Source organism: Hakea prostrata, chromosome 5 (assembly GCF_041222555.1).
Source record: "Hakea prostrata isolate BN-2017 chromosome 5, UWA_Hpros_2, whole genome shotgun sequence".
In the NCBI taxonomy this organism is placed as follows: domain Eukaryota; kingdom Viridiplantae; phylum Streptophyta; class Magnoliopsida; order Proteales; family Proteaceae; genus Hakea; species Hakea prostrata.
This window is the reverse complement of record NC_142604.1, coordinates 44061805-44082329: the sequence shown is the minus strand read 5'-3', so window position 1 is coordinate 44082329 and position 20525 is coordinate 44061805. Positions and strand designations below refer to the sequence as shown.

Genomic DNA, 20525 nt, shown 5'->3' with positions numbered 1-20525 from the left:
TTCCCCAACTGTCCATAGGTCTCTTTACTGGTCTTCCAGATTTGGGCTGTTATATTCAATAATAAAATATCCCTTGGCAAGATTTGGATGTATAGAATTCAAAAGAAACGACATGATAATAGAGTCATTTGAAATCCACTTATCTTGAATTGAAGAACACTAGTAATCAAAGGTTTGGTGGTGGTGCCCATAATAAGGCCGATTCAACCTCTTCCAGCCATTGTCAAATAAGCAGAACGAGACCAGATCAAGTAATTAGTTCCATTGAACCTAATAGAGAGTGGTGGAAGGGTGGGATAATTTTAATTACTTGTTGGAATGGCAGAAACATCCGATGTTATTATATCTTTAGCCCACTCACCAAAAAAACACCATGAAAAAAAATTCTTGAGGAGGTAAAAATCAAAGTCGGATTGATCCAAAAATTTTCAGATCAAACCCACTGTAATTTTCTGATCAAACTTGCAGTAGTTTTCTGATCAAACCTGCTGTAATTTTCTGATCAAACCTGCTGTTCTTCAGTCTTCAAACTTTTCAAAGAATCTGAAATGTCGCAGGAGTAGATCTTTTAACAAAAAATATTTCTTTTCATTGCGGTTGAAGAGAGGACAGTATTAATTTCTGCAAGAAACTACTGCATGGATGCTGCCCTGTGATGGTTTATACAACCAAGAAAGAAGCCCAGCAGAAGAAGAAAAAAAAGGAGAAAGAAAGAGAGTCGGTGACGGTGTTGGCTTGAAGGGCTTCTTTCATTGGCAGAAAACCGAAAGAGAGAAAGAAAGTCGAGGCGGAAAAAAGGAGAGGAAAACATCGAAATTTTTCTTTTTTTTCTTATTCTATTTTTCACTTGTCTCTGATACCATGTAGAAACGATTGAATCCTGTTGAAGTATATACACTTGGGCTATTTATTGTTCACGACACTATTCACGTGAACAGTAAAAAATCTGTTTTTACTATTCACGGTACTGTTCACGCGAACAGTAAAATTTGTGTTATTGTTCACGTGAACAGTATATGCTAGTGATGCTACTCTACTTTCTATTTCTAATGTTGGAGTCTTGCTACATAAGTCTTGAGATTTTAGAAAGCATAGTTTCTATTTTCAGAATTTTCTATTTTAGGAGCTAGGAAGTTACTACAGTTGTAATTTTTTTGTTTCCTTTTTCTAGAGGACAATTACTTGTCTCTTAAGTTGTATTAGATTCATTAGAAGCTATAAATAAAAGGGCTTTGTGATTCTAGACTCTTAAGCAAGAATCTCAAGCCTCTTCTACTAGTTCTTCATCTCTCTTCTCTTCTTCTTCTTCTCTCTTTTCTTTGTTCAAGTTCAGCTGCTGTTTTGATTATTTAATGCTTGTTTTCTAACATGGCATCAGAGCAAGTTTAATCATAGGGACTGTTTTCTCTCTCTTGGCTGCCCAGTTTTTTTTCCTTTTTCTTATCTAAAGTAACCCCAACCTTCGCTGCAGTAATTGTGCATGGCTGTCCTTCTTCTTTAACTTTTGAAGCACCAAGTATCTATGTATTAATACTATAAAAAGGCCCTAAGCTTTCTTGGGATATGTCTACCTAGTTGATTCAACTGAGGCTGCTACTACCCTTTTTTTGTGTGCAAATCTGAAGTTCAATCTGCACTAGAGTGATGTCTTGGGATTCCTCTTGATTCTTGCAAAGATATGCCCATAATTCGGATTGCAAGACCTAAGTATTGTCTTCCATTGTTTGTGCTATAAGTTTAGTTGCAAGTTGTATACTAGTACCCTTGTTTCATTGAATTTCTCTCTTCTGAAAAATTCTGCTGCTACCTTCTTGCTTTACTACTTCTTCCGTTGTTTATTTCAGAATCAAGTTTAGCCTTCTTTTTATCTAATACTTCTACAAAGACCTAGAGGACTATTTTTCCTTCATATCGAGATTTGTTAGAGTTTCAAATCTAGCAGAAGTTTGCTGCTATGGTCCAAGATCTGATATTATCTACTACTGCAGCAACTGTTATTGCACTTCTTCCAAGTGGATTGCTGCAACGACTACTGCAATTTTGAGATTCCAAGCTGGTTCAATATATTTTTTTTTCTGATCTAATTTTCTCCTGCCTAAGGGTTAGCGGTGGTCCAGAATTTTTTTCCCCCCTTGGTGCACAAGACTTTGTCCTGTGAGACGATTTTCTGCTGCTTGATCAACTTTATTGGTGAATAATACACTGCTCATCATTAATTGTCCACGTGTAATGCTACACGTGAGGGGGAGAATGGCACCTTATTCTATATCTACTCAAGATGTGCTGATGGATATTATTTGTGAAGACTCAACCTATGGCATTCTACAACGATATCATTACATGTCTTTACCTATATTGTCTTTTACCTTACCTACTCGGTCCGTAATAACCCATACTACCTTACCTACTTGGTCCGCAGTAACCCATACTGACTTTTACCTTACCTACTTGGTCCGTAGTAACCCATACTATTTTTTACCTTACCTACTTGGTCCGCAGTAACCCATATTGTCCTTTACCTTACCTACTTGGTTCATAATAACTCATATTGTCTTTTACCTACCTACTTGGTCCACAGTAACCTATACTGTCTTTTACCTACCTATTTGGTCCGTAGTAACCCATACTACCTTACCTACTTGGTTCACAGTAACCTATATTGTTTTTTACCTCCTTACTTGGTCCACAGTATTTAATATTGCCTTATACCTACCCATACTTTACCTGTTACTTGCCTTCTTGTGAAGCGTTTATATGGACTTTGGAGTTACAATTTTGAAGATCTAGTGTGGATATTTCTCCCTACTACCGGCATTATATGGATAGTGTCTTTGATCCTGCTATACTTATGGACTTTGTTCGTCTTCAACATCGTCGATTGTTCTCAATATTGGATGGTTCTATTGACATGAAGAATTCAAGTTTTTTTTGAAGTTGGTGTTGATTATCTCCTGGGTGAAGTTTTCTTAGTGTTTATCGACATATGCCATTGCTACACGATTCAAGATTGGTGCTACTTTTCAAGTTTATTCTTATTGTGCAAGCTGAAGTTTTCTTTGTGTACACTCCAGCTTGAGGGGGAGTGTTGAAGTATATACACTTGGGCTATTTACTGTTCACGACACTATTCACGTGAACAGTAAAAAATTTGGTTTTACTATTCACGGTACTGTTCACGTGAACAGCAAAATTTGTGTTACTGTTCACGTGAACAGTATATGCTAGTGATGCTACTCTACTTTCTATTTCTAATGTTGGAGTCTTGCTACATAAGTTTTGAGATTTTAAAAAGCATAGTTTCTATTTTGGTAGTAGTTTCTATTTTCAGAATTTTCTATTTTAGGAGCTAGGAAGTTACTACAGTTGTAACTTTTTTGTTTCCTTTTTCTAGAGGACAATTACTTGTCTCTCAAGTTGTATTAGATTCATTAGAAGCTATAAATAAAAGGGCTTTGTGATTCTAGACTCTTAAGCAAGAATCACAAGCCTCTTCTACTAGTTCTTCATCTCTCTTCTCTTCTTCTTCTTCTCTCTTTTCTTTGTTCAAGTTCAGCTGCTGTTTTGATTATTTAATGCTTGTTTTCTAACAAATCCCTTGGATGATCAATGTGACCCTCAAGCCTCTTATTTATAGTAATGTGAAGATTACATAATTATCCTCACTAAACTACTGAATAATAATAACCTGAACTACAACTTGTAATTAGACCAACCCACAAACAAACCGAACCAACCAACACTATCCCACTTGCCTCAAGCTAGCCCCTTCGGCATGACAGCAACTTTCCTTCTTTATACTGCCTTCGTAGGGTGCTGATAGCTTTGAAAATCCCTCTATGACCTAGAGCAAGCACCTTGGGATGGTATGACAGCTGGAGAAGATGGAAACTTTATACTGGCTTTGCACAGTTTCGGCCTGACCTTACTGTCTACATCTGAAGAGATTCCATTTCCAACTATTTTAATAGTCCTTGTGTTGTACGTGTATCACTTCTCACTAGCAGTTCCCTGTCAGTCTGTTACACATTCAGATTGTACAACAACCTCTTTCTGCTTCATTTGAGATAGAAAAGGGCATACCCAGTGCCAAAGCTCCCACACTGTGGGGTCTGGGGAAGGGACTTTCTAGGCAGCCTTACCCCTGCTTTTTGCAGAGAGGCTGATTCGAACCCGCGACCTCCAGCGCACAATGGAGAGACTCCACCATTGCGCCAGGCCTGCCTTTCGAGTGACTCAGTTGGATATAGGAATTCCTCTCTCAAAGCAGAAAGATCCCTTGGATCCTCTTCAGCAGTTTCATACGGTTGACTGCAAGCCATCTCTGTCACCATTCCAGATGGGGTTGACTTTAACTTCCACTTCAACTACTCCATTATTGATGTAAATTTGTATCATGAGTGGTTGAGTTTCTGATACTTTATGTGTACTTGACCTGATATTTAAAATGCAGTTGAGCTTATTTCTCAGTTAGGAGTTTGGACTGACTCCTTATGAGTCTCATTGGTAGCCAGCCAATGTATTCAGTGATTTGTGAGGGGTAAGGTAATATACACATTTCGTTCTGCACAGTGCGATCGATTACCAAGTGTTGACTGCCTACACAGTATGATTGGACTAGTTCTTTGATGACCATTGGTCCACTTCTGGCTACGTGTTGTCTGGTCACTTCTTTAATTGCTTGATCATGCAAGACACAGCAGCATATTTCTCTATCACCGACTGAGGCAGAATTAATGCAACAGATTATGGGAATCTATCTGACTTCGGCTACAGTCTATGGTTCTTTTGTTTGACAGTGCTATTTATGTTCTGCATGCTACCATTGATGACCAATTTGCCAGACATGTAGAGGTGCACTTGGATTTCATCCATCAAAGCTTACATTCCTACCGAGAAGAACATTACAGGAATCTTAACTAAACTCTTCCCTTCACTATATTTTCTCATGCTGTACGACTTTCTTTGGGTGAAGGAAGGTGGATTAATGGAATTGATTAGTTGACTCATCCACCTTTTCTCCTTCCAACACATAGTTCTTTCCTCAGTGGGGTTTTGACCATCTACTGGGGAGTTTCGTGTTTTGCATGATAGCCATTGTGCATGAGAATGTAATCAGGGCTAGTTGCTGGGACATATCTTTATCCTCTGACAGCATCGTACATGGGTACCTCATTAAGTGGTTAGGCCTAGCTTCTGGGAGTTATTTTTAAGCTGTCAGCGCTTCTCCCCATTATAACTTAGATGGTGTTAGAGTGTTGTTTTAGTTCTCTCTAGCTTGAGATTCTAGGTAGAGAAGAATGTGATATGTTATTGATTGTCATATCCAACAGTTTGGTGTCAACTTGATTGCTTGGTTTCTGTTGTTGCTTCGCCTACTTAAAGAGTGAGATATATTTCTGTTTTAGATATTATCGGTTTCTAACATTCATGAATCTCTTTATGGCTTCTTGATTTTTGGGTTTATCATTTTTTCGCAACTGCTGTTGCTGCTACAAGTTTCCGCCACCATTTGTTCATTGTCTCAAATGCTCAGTCTTGGTCAACAAACACCTTAATTGGGCTCCTTTTGAGAGGATTCTAGAGATAATAATCATTTTTACTTTGTCTTCTAAACTGATCTCCTCATAATGGTATTGATGTGAACCAGATTCAGGGCCACAACAAGGGCCAAAACAGGGCCTAGGGTGATAGCCCAACACCCTATGGACCTATAGGAAACCAGGGGTATGTTAGTAATTTTTGCTTGTTTTAGTTGAGTCAGCTGAGGGTTTGTTGGATCCATTATGTTAATAGGATTCCAACTCTATCCTAGTCAAATTAGGAGTTCCAATTAGAGAGGGATTCCCTTAGTTACAGTCCACTTCTTACAAGGATTCCAGAACTCCCTTGTTTTGCAATTTGGATCATCCTAGGATGAATTATGCAGAATACTCGTTGGAATCAGAGTCCCAAGTCTAGTTAGAGTCCAAGTTTGAGTCACCTTCTAATGTTGAATCCAAATATGATTTCCCTCATCTAAGGTTATAAATAAAGCCGCCTAATTTGTAAATGACAGATAATGATTGATTAATAAATTTGAGAATTCAAGATGCCAAGGTTGGATTCACGGGTTTTCCTAAGAGGGGAACTTGCTGCTGCTGTTGTCTAAGATTTCTGCAGATTTTAAAGTTCCTCAACCCCAACTCTCTTCTTCAAGTACAAACAAGATCCCACACCAGCCCCCTACCTCCCTTCCTCCTTATTCTCTTTCTTGCAGCCCTTCTTCTCCTTCCCCCTTGCCTGCGGCAACAACCACCCAACCTCCAATCCCAAACCCTAAATCCATTGAACCCAGCCCCCTCCCTACCGCAAATCACCCTACCCCCTTCCCAAGGCTGTGGCAGCATCCCTCACATCTCCACCCCTATTCCCTTAATCCTTTCCTTTCCCCAGCCCTAATGTCTTCAAGCCCAGCCACTCTCTTTCTGTTTTTTCTTCTTCTTTTCTTCTCTTCTCTCTCTTGTAGGATAGGATTTTCCAGAATTTTTAAATCTGAATTTCCCCACCCTTTGTCTGTAGCCTAAACCCTAGATCTCCCAAACCCCTCATCTAATTCCCACCCCCTTTAGGATTCCAATTCTCCTCCCCTTCCCTTACCTTTGATCCCAAGTGCAGCCCCTTCCCTTCACTCAAAACCCTAGAAAAAACTAAATTTCATCTTGTTCACCAAACCCTAGAAACCCTAACCCTACTTTTATTCATAACTTTCCAACTCTTCATCTGAACCCCATTTACATTTAGGGCTTGCATCAATTACTAAACCCTAGATTTTGCATTCACATCAGTCTTTTATTCATAGGTATTTACCAATAATGTACGTAATTATTGTTGTACTCTTTTCTGCATCTCCTTCCTCCCATCCATGGTTCAAATTTCAGTTGAGATCGACTGAAACTTCAGCAAAATCTTGGTTTCCTGAGAAATTGAGATGAGGTAGAAGAGCAAAAGAAATAGTCCACCAACTCAGTTCAGTTGATTGAAATCTCACAGATCTTGGTGGTTTTGAGCTTCTCGCCTCCAGGATTTTGACATGTCTTCCATATCTCGAGTTCTCGACACAAATGCTTGGTTTCATTTTTATGTGGGGGGGGGGGGGGGTATTGTGATTTCTTAAACTTTGAAGCTTCTACTGTGCATCATTGACTCTCAAAAAGGTGGATTGAAAGATTATTATGGCACCAAAGAAGAAAGGTAAGATGTTCCACGCATGTCATGGGATGTGTATGTTGCACATACTGAGGAAAAAACATATGTGGTGGTATGCGGCTATTGGGATGGATCCACCAAGGAACTCCACATGGAATTGAGAGTGCTGTTGTGAAGTGGAGACTAGATCATTAGTTTTGCTATTTGGTTAAGGATTTACATAATTTAATTTGTGCTCTTGAAAATAGTGTGTTAAAAGTACACTTCTTGTATTTGTCATTGTATGTTCTCTAAGTTACTAACCTAGTGATATAAATTCCAGTGAGCAATGGTAGACATGGGTCAACAATCATATCATTTTCAGTGATTTTTTTTCTTCCAAAAATAGCTCATTCATTTTGTGTAAAAGCCTTCGATTAGCCTGAATACCAAAAATTATATGTTAAAAACCATGATTTAGGTGGTGAAACTACACATAGAGAAATGGAGGGGGAAAATTCCCTAGTTTTGAACAGGTTTTGTGAGATCTCAGTCAGATTGCCTTGAAACTGAGATTAAAATCGTGCCCTTCACCCCAACAACAAGAAGAAAAAAGAAAACAAAAATGTGCTCTAGGGGGTATGTGGTGCCATATCAACTAGATGCTCTTATCTGTCATTCTTTCACTTTTTCCTGTTCTTTTTCCATTCGACTTTCTTGAGTTCCCTGTTGTATTATTGTCTATCAATCTCCTTGATGGAAGCTCTTGAGGTTATGGATATTGACAAGCATAATGTTTTGTGAGAGTTGTGGAAAAAATTTAATGTTATCTTTTGAAATCGGTGCCTTTATTGTTTCTTTTGTAACCCAACTTCCTGTCATTTGCATAATTATAATTAGCTGTACGTCTTACAATTGAAACATAAAAAAATGACATGCCTAAAACAAAATGAAAAGAAGCCTCTGTGAATGCGATATTCAATATCTAGGTATTTTCCTGCCGATTTAAATTCTTGGTAAGGTTTTTGATGCCGATTTTCCCCCTTTGTTCTTAATGATGCTTTCCAATCTTTTTAAGTATTAATACTGAATCATCTTATTTGTTTGATTTTGTCAGAACAAACACCATGAAATAGTGAATCAAAAAAGAAACAAAAACAAAAACACACAGAGATTTAACATGGTTCACACACTGATGTGGTATGCTATGTCCTCGGGTGAAGAAAGAGTTTTTCCATTATGTAGAAGAAGAATAGAAGGAGATCTCACAACCAATTGCCAAGAATGGCGTTACAAGAACTCTCACCCAAAACCCTAATCGAAAATCCCAGATCTCTCATAATATGTGGTAGGCGAACATAAAAACAACAACAACAATAAGCCTTGTCCCAACTAAATGGGGTTGGCTACATGGATTCTTGCCCTCCAATCAGTTCTGTTCGAGGCCATGCTAGATACAAGGCCTAAGCTATACATATCCTTTCTCACCACTTCTCCTAAGGTTATCTTAGGTCTACCCCTAGCTCTTCTAGTTCCTTCAATATGGATTATATCACTTCTCCGTACATGAGCATTTATAGGTCTTTGTTGAACGTGGCCGTGCCATTTCAAACGACTTTCTCGAAGCTTATCACTTATGGGAGCAACTCCCAGACCAACTCTAATATGATCATTTCTTATCTTATCCATCCTAGTTTTGCCACTCATCCATCTTAGCATCCTCATTTCTGCTACACTGAGTTTATCTATATGCTTCTTTTTAACAGCCCAACACTCTGCACTGTACATCATAGCTGGTCGAACAACGATCCTATAAAATTTTCCTTTAAGCTTTAATGGAATACGCCGATCACATAAGACCCCGGACGCACCTCTCCACTTCATCCACCCTATTTTAATTCTTTGGGAAACCTCATCCTCTAAATCACCTCTTTTACTTATGATTGAACCTAGGTACCTAAAACAATCACTCTGAGGAATCTCTTTATCGTCAAGTATCACCACCTCATCTTCTGCCCGATCATGACTAAAGTTAAAAACTAAATATTCTGGCTTCGATCTACTAAGTTTAAAGCCTTTTGATTCCAAAGCTACTCTCCATGATTCTAATTTGGTATTAATCCCCACTTGGGTCTCATCAATCAACACAATATCATCCGCAAAAAGCATACACCAGGGGACCTCATCTTGAATGTCTTTGGTTAACTCATCCATTACCAATGCAAATAGATATGGACTTAAAGTTGACCCTTGATGTAGCCCAACTGTTATCGGGAATTCATTACTTTGTCCCCCCACTGTTCTAACACTAGTCACCGAACCATCATACATATTTACTTGCAACACTTCTTTTCTCTAGTACTTGCCAAATTAACGCTCTAGGGACTCTATCATAATCTTTTTCTAGGTCAATAAATACCATATGAAGGTCTTTCCTACATTCTCTATACCTTTCCATAAGTCTCCTAATTAGGTAAATAGCCTCCGTTGTAGATCTAATATATATATATATATATATATTGACTCCAATCGGGCAAACGGGTAGACCCACCGGGTCGGGTCTTACCATACAGTGGGGGCTCTGCCCTCACATCCCCTCCATAGATCTCCGCAAATGGGTCACTCGGGTCGCCCACCAAAATATGATGGTGTGGGTCCATCTTCCAAATCGGGTACAAGAATTCGGGTTAAAACATAATAGATTTTAACTTAAAATTAGTTCTTAATAATGTAATGATTGTGAAAATCCAACTAAACAAGATGAATGCTTGATTGTGTGGGTAAATGTAGCTGCATTGACCTTTAAGATGGACCACCGTTTGATCTTGCTTGAACTTCACATATTTTCTCAATTTTCATGATGCATCTGTTCTCTTTTGTGCAGGGTACATGAAGGTCGAGTGTCATACCAGACAGGAGAAACCCTTCAGCTTTCTAATGAGCAAATACTGTGCATTGGTTCTAGTAAGAAACGACCTGTTCTAAAATGGGAGAATAACATGGCATGGCCTGGAAAACTTACTTTGACAGATAAAGCTCTATATTTTGAGGTAATGTTCCTTCAAAAGGATAGATAATCTCAGAAATATTTTTTTTCTACCCAAAAAGAATCATGTGAAGGTCACATTTGTCTTCCTGTTGGGACTTGGGAGTATTTGGATGATGGTTTCTGCAGTTTGTTTGATTAAGTTATATTTATGATTATATTTATGATTTTCAACAAAAGAATATCTAGTTGAGGAAGAGGTGGGTGTTGGTGAAACTCTAAAGGCTACTCCACTGTGTCATACTGGTTATAGGTTTGAGACTGATTACGGCCTCAGTGCCAAAGAAGGGAAAAGGTTGCATGCATTAGGAGCCTTCATAGACCCTGTTGAGGGGATTCCTCATGCACCGGGAATGCCCTTTTAATATATAGCTGATGAAACATATGCCTCATAAATAATAATGATGGAAGCTATCTACCAGGCTACTAGCTGGTGTTTTTCAAGAAGTGATATTGTTTGCAAGTAATGGGTTATGTTAAAAGTCAGTCGACACTCTATGGAAAGAGGGAAATGGGTTGAGAGTTGGGATATTTCTGCAGGACAGATGAAGTGTCAAGGACAGGAATATCCACGAATTTAAGTTCGGAGGGATGCGAGTGTCAGACGGACATGTTTTTTCTTGTACCTATTTCCCAGGAATTTCGTGGCAATTGTTGGATTTGGACTAAAAGGTCCTGGTTAAAATGAATGGCTGAACCCAGGTTGTTCATAAAGGGCAGTTGGAGTGGCCTGCATAAAATTTAAGTATAAGAAAACTTGGTCAATGATGGATTTAGGTAGGAAATTTGTTGGGCAGGTTTGGGCTGGATAAAGGGGAGTAGGGACATAGTTTGAGAACTTTGTTTTGGAGCCCAACTAAGTAGGCAAAATACCAAGTAGGACCAATATCTTACTGAGTTGGGATACCTTTTGTGAGCTTGTCAGTCTCCAAGACTCCAACACAGGATGGGGTTTAAATCTCTACGATGTCCTAGGCATGTTCACTGTTGAGTAGAAGTGTCAATCATCTCCATGGTTTGAGATCTTGGTCTCGACCAGGATATCAGTCCCTAAAAAAACCAGTATCTTGACCGAGATGTAATAAAAATCTCCGATCAACTTGACCCAACTCGAGGGCCCATCTTGGTGGGTATTAGGGCTAAATTTGGTTGGAATTTGATACTTAGCCTATTTGAGTCCTTCTAAAAAAAGTGGTGACCTTAGATTTGTGAGAAAACAATTGTAGTATGAGTTCCAACCAAGGTTGTCAAGGTGGCAAGGTGACCAAAGCGATTGGGGCTCCGCCTAGGCAATTAGGTGACAAAGCGGCGCCTAGGTAGCAATAAGGTGACTAAAGCGGTTGGGTAAAACTTTTTCAATACAATTACTTTTAAACTACTTTTTAATACAACTACTTTCTATAATAAGCTAAACAAACATTCAATAGTCACATTTGTCCAAGAAAGAAAGCATTCAAGAATCATAATTATGAAAAATTATCCAAAAAAAGAACACAAACATAAGTTTCATCTCATCAAACATCATAACAATGACTATGTACTAACATGGCCAACACAATAAGATCTTATTATTCCGATTTCCAACTCATTGTCCATTTAATGATTCATTGATTCTCAATGTTGAGTATGACTTATGCTTGACATTATGTTGCCAACTGGCACAGAGGTCCGGAGCTTGTAGAGTACCTATGTCACTTTGGGTCTCGGAGTTCCTTTGCAATTTGGGCCTCGATTCCGAAGTGACTAAGCTATTAAATTTATATACTGGTATGTAGAATAAATTATGACTTAAAAAAAAAGATTATGTACAAAATGTAAAAAAAGTAGCTGCTTTAGCATCTAGGCGGCAATAAGCCGCACAAGGCGACAAAGTGGTACTGCTTAGGCGAAAAAGCGACAAAAAACAGCTTGTCAATTAAGTGGTTCAAAATAAAGTGATTGCAAAGCCGCCTAGGCAAACATTTTGATATCACTGGTTGCAACTCGACCCTAATTTTGAGACCAATTTTTTGAAGGAGTGAACATGCAGATTATAAACATGATTTACAGAACCATTACTTGATATAAATGACAAACTCCGCCAATGTTTTGCTATCAGTCCCAAGCCTGGGTAAAGTAGGAGGGTTAGTGGTCAGATAGGCTGCCGTTAGGCTTGGCACCGGAAAAAAATATAGCCAAACCTTTTTCATGGATTTGACCTTATATGATAAATGCTATGCTAGGGTGTTCCTCGACAAAAGAAGCGACACGCTACACTATGGCTTGGATGTAGTGATAAGTGGCCAAGGGTTAGCTAGGGCATCTCCTGTAAGCGGTGTGTCGCATAAGCGCCCGGATGTGGTGATAAGTGGGCAAAGGGTTCCTGTGCCGTGGATGAGTGCGGGTAAAGAAGCTAGCCCAAAAATGTAGGATTAGATTGTCATCTTGAAACATAGGACTTTAACAGGTAAGAGCTTAGAATCGATAGATGTTACGAGGAAAAGAAAGATTAATATAGCTTTCATTCAAGAGACTAGATGGAAGGGTAAAAAAGATAAAGAGTTGGATGACTTTAAACTTTGGTATATTGGGGATAAAACTAATAAAAATGGAGTAAGTATAATAGTGGATAAAGATTTTAAGAATGATGTGGTGGATGTTAAAAGGGTGGGTGATTGGATTATTCCTATCAAGCTTGTAAGGAGAAAGAGATTGTAAATATAATTTGTGTATATGCACCTCAAGTAGGATTAGATGAAAGTCTAAAGTTAGAATTTAGAGAAAATATGGATGGATTAATGCAAGGAATTCGTCAAGGAGAAAAGATTATCATAGGAGGTAATCTAAATGGACATATTGGAAAAGATCTAAGAGGCTATGAGAGTGTACATGGAGGCTATGGTTTTGGAGAGAGGAATGAGGAAGGGATTTCAATTTTAAATTTTGCTGTTGCTTTTGATCTATGTATTGTACAAAAAGAGAGAGACGCATTTAATTACCTTCAAAGGTGGACATCGTAGAAGCCAAATATATTTCTTCCTAACTAGAAGGACTGATAGATTGTTGTGTAAGAATTGCAAGGTGATACCACGGGAAAGCTTAACTATACAGCATAGACTTATGGTATTGGATATGTGCGTTACCCCAAAAACTTTTAAAATGTGCAAGGTCAACTATCCCAGGATAAGATGGTGGAACTTGAAAGGAGAGTGTTTGAAATGCTTCGCTAATGAAGTAGTTAAACAAGGAAAGTGAGATTTTAAAGGGGATACTATTGTGATGTGGAATGAGATGGCTATGTGTATCAAGAAGGTGGCTACAGATGTCCAGATGAATCAAAAGGAAAACTCCATTCTTATAAAGAGACTTGGTGGTGGGATAGTGAGGTTTAAATTGCCATTAGGAATAAGAAGCTAGTTTTAAGACATGGCAAAGAACTAAGGATTTTGAGGATATTCAAAGGTATAGGTTGGCTAGAAATGAAGCTAAGAAAATTGAGGGAAAAGCATGGGAAAAAAAGTGTAAAGAGTTATAAAATAAGTTGGGCATAAAGGAAGGGGAAAAATGTATTTATAAGATAGCTAAAATAAAGGATAGGAGGAAGAGAGATTTTGATCATGTTAGATGTATTAAAAATGGAGATGGTAAAGTACTAATATGTGATGAAGACATTATGAAAAATCTATCTCTTTAGTCTTCTAAAAGAGCATGCTTCAAGCACCTGTAATTCAGACAATTACAACATTCAGCAAGGCGCCAATTTTCAAACATATATGCAGAGATTTTCGATGTCTGAAGTAAAAGAAGCACTAAGGAGGATGAAACTAGGCAAGACACAAGGTCCTGATGAAATCTCAATAGAAATTTGGAAGAGCTTAGGAACCCGCAGGCTAGTTGGTCGACTAAGTTGTTTGATAAGATTATGAGCACAAGGAAAATGCCAGGATGAATGGAGGAGAAGCATCATGGTTTCAATTTACAAAAATAAAGGAGATATTTAAAGTTGTAATAACTATAGGGTCATTAAACTGATGAGCCATACTATGAAATTAAGGGAGAGAGTAATTGAAACCTATTTGAGACACTTAACTACAATTACGGAGAACTAGTTTGGGTTTATGCCGGGAAGGTCTACAACAGAGGCTATTTACCTAATTAGGAGACTTATGGAAAGCTATAGAGAGTGTAGGAAAGACCTTCATATAGTATTTATTGACCTAGAAAAAGCTTATGATAGAGTTCCTATAGCATTAATTTGGCAAGTACTAGAGAAAAGAAGTGTTGCAAGTAAATATTAGTTAAGGATATGTATGATGGTTTAGTGACAAGTGTAAGAATAGTGGGGGGATAAAGTAATGAATTCCCAATTACAGTTAGGCTACATCAAGGATCAACTTTAAGCTCATATTTTTTTGCACTTGTAATGGATGAATTAACCAAAGACATTCAAGACGAGAACTGGTGATGTTATGTTGATAGATGAGACTTAAGTGGGGATTAATTCCAAGTTAGAATCATGGAGAGCAACTTTGGAATCAAGAGGCTTTAAATTAAGTAGAACAAAGACAAAATATCTACTTTGTAACTTTAAACATCGAAAACTTTGCAATACTAAGGAGTATTGACATTCTTTGAATTGCTTATGTTGTTTAGAATGAATGTATGTGGTGATACTTTTAACTTTCATTAACTTGCAGGCAATAGGCTTGAAGGGTCCGAGGGGAGCTATGAGAATGGATCTTAGTAGAAATGGTTCAAAAGTGGAGAAAGCAAGAGTTGGACCTTTGGGATCTGCACTTTTTGATTCTGCCGTCTCTGTTTCATCTGGTCCTGAGTGAGTATGCTTTTGTAAGCCAATGTCTTCTAGAAACTTCTAGAATTTAAATTGGACCATGCACTTCCAACATTTGCCTTTTTGTTTTTGCTTTTCTATTAGGTTACCTTTGTCGATTAAGTCACTTATGATAGGAGAATATTTGTTCAATATTTCCCCCTATAATGGAAAGCAAGCATCCAGTGTAGTGGCAATGAGCTTGCAGTTTGGTAGTTGTATGGAATTTGTTAGGACATTGAAAATTTGAAGTGGAACAACAGTTAAATGGTATAGCCGTATAGCAAACCCTTTTTGTTTATATAGATTTCTCTCTCTCTCTTTTTCCTCTTCCCCAATTCTTGAGTACCTGGGCTTGAGCCAATGAATTTACAAAGGGAAGAGTAAAGCCTGAATTAAAAAATTGAGAGGATAGAAAAGACAATTCTCTACTACTTGTATTCCGCCAAGTCAGCAAGTTATTTATGTCACCAAACTCAATCACTACCGAAAGGAAAAAAAACTAAAAGAAAATTCTCTACCCTGCTAAACATGTTCCCAAATTCTTGGGTCTATCTCTACAAATCTTGTTCTGCCATTTACTCCATTTAATGCCTTTTTTTTGGGGTTAAATTATACATATGGGCTACTCCTGCACAAATTGTTTTCAGCCATCTGTGTCTCCTTTTCACCACTGCAACTTGCTGGATATTATTTGTCCATCTGTGCTTTTTGTTTCTGTTGCATTTGGCTGTATCATCTTGATTTTCCTTACCTCTCATCACCTATTGGTTTCAATAACCAATGGGTTGAGGAATTTCAGATCATATCGGGCAATCTGAGGCGAGTGTGTTAGTACATAGACTGGCTGATGCCACTGATCCACTGACCATTCCACGACTAAATTTTCTCAAAAATTGAATTTATTTTATTTTATTCTGGTTAGATCATGATGGCATCAGATAGAACTGACCCATGATACTATCTAAACACTGGATCCTTGATCACCCTCATCAATGTTAGCATTATCTTTGTCCCGAATACTACCATATTTTTTCTTAATTAACTTTATTTTCCCAACATGTATCTCCTTGAAGCTATTCCAGAGAACTAATTTAGATCTATACCAGGAAATCATCTGTGGTGGCTGTTGGGGAGTTAGTGATCAAGTGGTTCACTGCACTGTTCACTTGAAGAGTGCTAGGCAGTACTGTTTACCTGAATAGTAACTTGTGAACAATAACTTTCTTATGCACCTTATATTTTTTGTACTTTTTTCGTGAAGAATAAGTATTTAAAACACCCAATGGGAAAGAACATACAAGTGCTCGCCCAAGTTAAACAGACCTAGGGGATTATGAAAACAGATTAGACTATCTAAGTCCCATGTAACAACAATATGCTTGTTCCTTGGGTTATCTACAAGGGGTTTGTGAGGCAAGAGGGAGAGTTTGGAGGTTACATCCTTGAAGATGGCTTTCAAATCTGATCCTAGGATCCAGATTTTTGAGTCCTTATGCAGATATTATGCTCCATCCAAATGTGGATGTTTTAAGAATCGATTATGGTAGAATGGCTTGAAAATCAATGTGATCCCAAGCCCTTTATTTGTAATGGAGTGAAAAGTACGTTATTTCATAACTACCCTTACTTGGGAAACAAGAAATAACAAACTAAATGAATAAATAAACCAAACCACTTAAAAGTGGAAATTGCAGGCACAAAGCAAGAGTTTCCCTCGTAGTGTCAGCTGTCATAGATGCCTTGAAACAGGAGGCTTTCCAATTGCTCTTTGAAGAAAGGGCTAACGGCATCTGGATTGGGGCCAGGTGGAGGAGAGAGCAAGGGCCTAGATGGGATTAGAGAATGGGCAGGCGAAGAAGAGAGAAGATATGGTTTCTGCTCCCGTGCAGAAGATGCAGCAGGGGTTGGTTTGGATATTTCGGTGGAGGAGCAAGGCCTATGTGAGTCGGAAAAGGGAGAAGGTTCTTTAGGTAGTGAAGGCTTGGTAAGGGATGGGGCCTTTGAACCATGATTGGCCCATGGAACAAGAGGAGGGTGGGAGGTGCAGGTGAGGTTCCAACTTGGCCAGTGGAGAAGGAAGAGTTTCAAGAGGGGAGGCAGGGTTTTTTTTTTGTTGGGGGGGGGGGGGGGAGTGGCCAAATAGGGTCGAGCTCCTGAGGATTCTGGAATGGGAGAGGGGGCAAGGTGTGGGGATACCAAAGTTGTAGACCGCCCTAACTCCATCTCATGGTAATGGATGCTGAGTGGGTGCCAAGGGTTTAGCCAGAATGAGGACAAGGACACATCTGCAGTCTGCAATTTTAAAGTACATAGCAGGTAAAGCTAATGGCGAAGCGAGAGAAGTTTTCGTCACGTCCCAAAAGGATTGGGTGGGAGTGGGAAATTAGCTGTCTAGAAAGTCAGTCGTCAGGAGGTGGGAGCGGACCTAGTTAACCTATATGGAGTTGTCTTTGGTGGTGATCATCTAGATGAGTTTGAAGAGCCAAATAATGTTGAATTTTCTGATGATACGAATCCCAAGGCCACCCTTGTATTTGGGCACGTAGACATTTGACTAGCTGATTGGGTGGAGGACTTATGGGGGATTCCTGGTCTTTCCAAACAAAGCTAGTTTGGACATCTGAAATAATCTCATCTAAACACCTCATCATGTGGGGTCCTAGCCTCTCATAGTGTCCTATACTTCCTTGTAAAAAGCTTTATTAAGCCTCTTTCAAGTTGCAACTAGTTTGGTCATCTGCAATGCTGTTCTGTTTGCATGGTTTTTCCTTCAATATGTGACATTGGAAGCATATAATTAAGGATTTCCCAGCTTCTCTTAAGTGAGGAAGAAACCCTCTAATTTATGTACTTTGATGTGCCTAGTGTGAAGACGCTCTATTTTATTTTCATCTAGAACGTCTAGAATTTGAAATTTTCATGAATCATGATGATGCAACTTAGAAGCATGTAGCATGTTAAATGTGCATGATCTTTTAGCTTTGAACTCTTGACTTTTTGTTTTTTTTTTTCACTTGAAAGTTTCCTTTTCCCATACATTTACTTCTATTTATTTTTGTTTCAGGTCCAAAACATGGGTTCTTGAATTTGTTGATTTTGGGGGTGAAATGAGAAGAGATGTCTGGCATGCTTTCATTAGTGAAGTAATTGCACTGTATGAGTTTATACGTGAATATGGACCTGAAGAAGGTGATCAATCAATATATCAGGTATATGGTGCTCATAAAGGAAAGAGGAAAGCCACAGTGAGCACTATCAACAGCATCGCTAGACTGCAGGCCCTTCAGTTTATTCATAAATTGTCAGAGGATCCAGTAAAGCTTGTCCAGTTCTCTTATTTGCGATCTGCTCCTTACGGTGATATTGTTTGTCAGACCTTGGCAGTAAACTTTTGGGGCGGTCCATTAGTAACAAAGTTTACTGATGCTGGGAATCAAACAGCTCAAGGAATTAGACCTTTGGGTGAGGTTCCTGGGAATAATATCCATTTGTTTGACATAGATGGAAGTGTGTATTTGCGGAAGTGGATGAAATCTCCATCTTGGACATCTAATACATCAATTAATTTCTGGAAAGTATCTTCAGCTAGACAAGGTGTAGTTTTGACAAAAAACCTTGTTGTGGCTGATATGTCTCTTGTAGAAAGAGCATCAAAAATATGCAGAGAGAAAAGTCAGGTTGTTGAAAAAACACAAGCAACAATCGATGCTGCAATGATCCAAGGGATTCCCAGCAACATTGACCTCTTCAAGGTGCATTAGATCTCTTCCACCCACCCACACACACACACAGAGTAAGTTATGTTATTTTGTTAACCTTTGGGAGAAACATTTTGTATATATATATATATATATATATATATATAGAGAGAGAGAGAGAGAGAGAGAGAGAGAGAGAGAGAGAGAGAGACAGTTATATTATTTTTTAAAACTTTAGGTACACTTCTGCTCCACTCTATAAATATATTCCACTTCACACCAATCTACTCGGACTCTGCATTCTGCTCTCCTACAATTGACAAGGCCCTACACTTCATAACCACATCATCTACAATGGCTGCTATTAGCTGGTCCTTGGTTCTTGTTGTGTTCCTACAAAATTCTGTAACTCCTCTCACTCCACGGGTGCTGGATGGTAGTCAGAGAAAGCCAATTCCCCAATAGCTCCGATCCTATCATTTGTTCCCATATCGCATTCAACCTAGACTGCCACATCTTCTTAATGAACAAGCTAAGGTCTGCATTACTTTTCTTGTAGCCGTAGGAAATCATGGCTCTATGAAACCTCCCAAACCAAGCCCTAGGAGACTGCTTCTACCCATACAAAGCTCTCTTTAACTCATACACTTTCCCACAAGTTTTATGAGTAGAATACCAAGTTGGCATGTCCATATACACCGCCTCTTGGAGTCTTCATGTAGGAAAGCATTTTTCACATCTAACTATTGTAGACTCCAACCCTTATTTACAGCACATGAAAGAACAGCCGGAACGGTGTTCATCTTCGCAACTAGAGCAAATGTCTCCTGGTAGTTAATCCCACAAGTGTGAGTGAAACCCTTGGCCATCAACCTTGCCTTGTATCTTTCCACGGTCCCATCTGCCTTGTGCTTGATATCAAACACCCATTTGCACCCAACAGTTCTCTTCCTTGGAGGTGAAGACACCAGTTCCAATGTCTTTTTTTTTCTTTTTCCAGAGCTCTCATATCCTCGTCCATTGTTGTGTTTGAGTGAGATAATGTTTCCTGCCAAGTATTAGAATAGAAGTAGAAGATAGAGGAAATAAAACTTTGAAACTCTAGGGATAGGGACTGATATGAAATTGTAAAGAGATCTTCCACTGGGGATAAGAAAGAAGAGAAAGAACTGGTTTTTAATGGCTTGCTTGCTTACCAGACCATCTTGGTTTTTTGCACTTCCTAGTCTAATCGAGTATGTTAGAAAGATGGGAATATACATAGCTAGTTGATCGATAGCTTTCAGTGGAGTCTTTACTTGAAGAGGCTTTAGGGCATGGTGAGAACAGCTAGAAAGAAAGTCTACATGGCATATAATGGGAAATAGGAAGCTTGGAGCGAGTATGTGGCTACTTTCTCAATGCATTTTGTAAGTCCAAAGTAGGATCGAAGGCTCAATTCAAAAGGTGTCAATTGCTGCTTTCTTTGATAGGTCTGCAGAGGTCTAGGCTCCCCTTGCATATCACCCACCGGTTGTTCATGTCTAGTCACCCTATCTTCCAAAGGAGGATCATTTGTAGGAATCTCATGAGAAATATCCTAGGGAGGAATCAAAACCGGGACATCTTCACTAAGGCTGTTTCCCTAAATAGGTGTAGGAGAAAAGAAAGGAATTTATTCCTCGAACACAACATCCGTGGAGATAAAGAAACCACTAGAAGTAGGATGATAACACTTATACCCCTTTTGTATAGGAGGATAGTACAAGAAAATGCACCATAACCCGCAGGATTTAACTTGCCATGAACATGGTGGATGCGGGAA

General features: G+C 38.8%; 1 protein-coding gene across 1 annotated transcript in view; it reads left to right on the top strand.

The window, feature by feature from the left end:
• LOC149016055 (chromosome-partitioning protein, putative (DUF639)) overlaps positions 1-20525 on the top strand; it is a 115013-nt gene that overhangs the window by 34914 nt on the left and 59574 nt on the right. The window contains exons 6-8 of the mRNA XM_089157177.1: positions 10049-10214; positions 14887-15023; positions 18088-18775. Of these exons, the coding sequence (XP_089013303.1) occupies positions 10049-10214; positions 14887-15023; positions 18088-18775 (991 nt within the window). The remainder of the gene's footprint in view (positions 1-10048; positions 10215-14886; positions 15024-18087; positions 18776-20525) is intronic.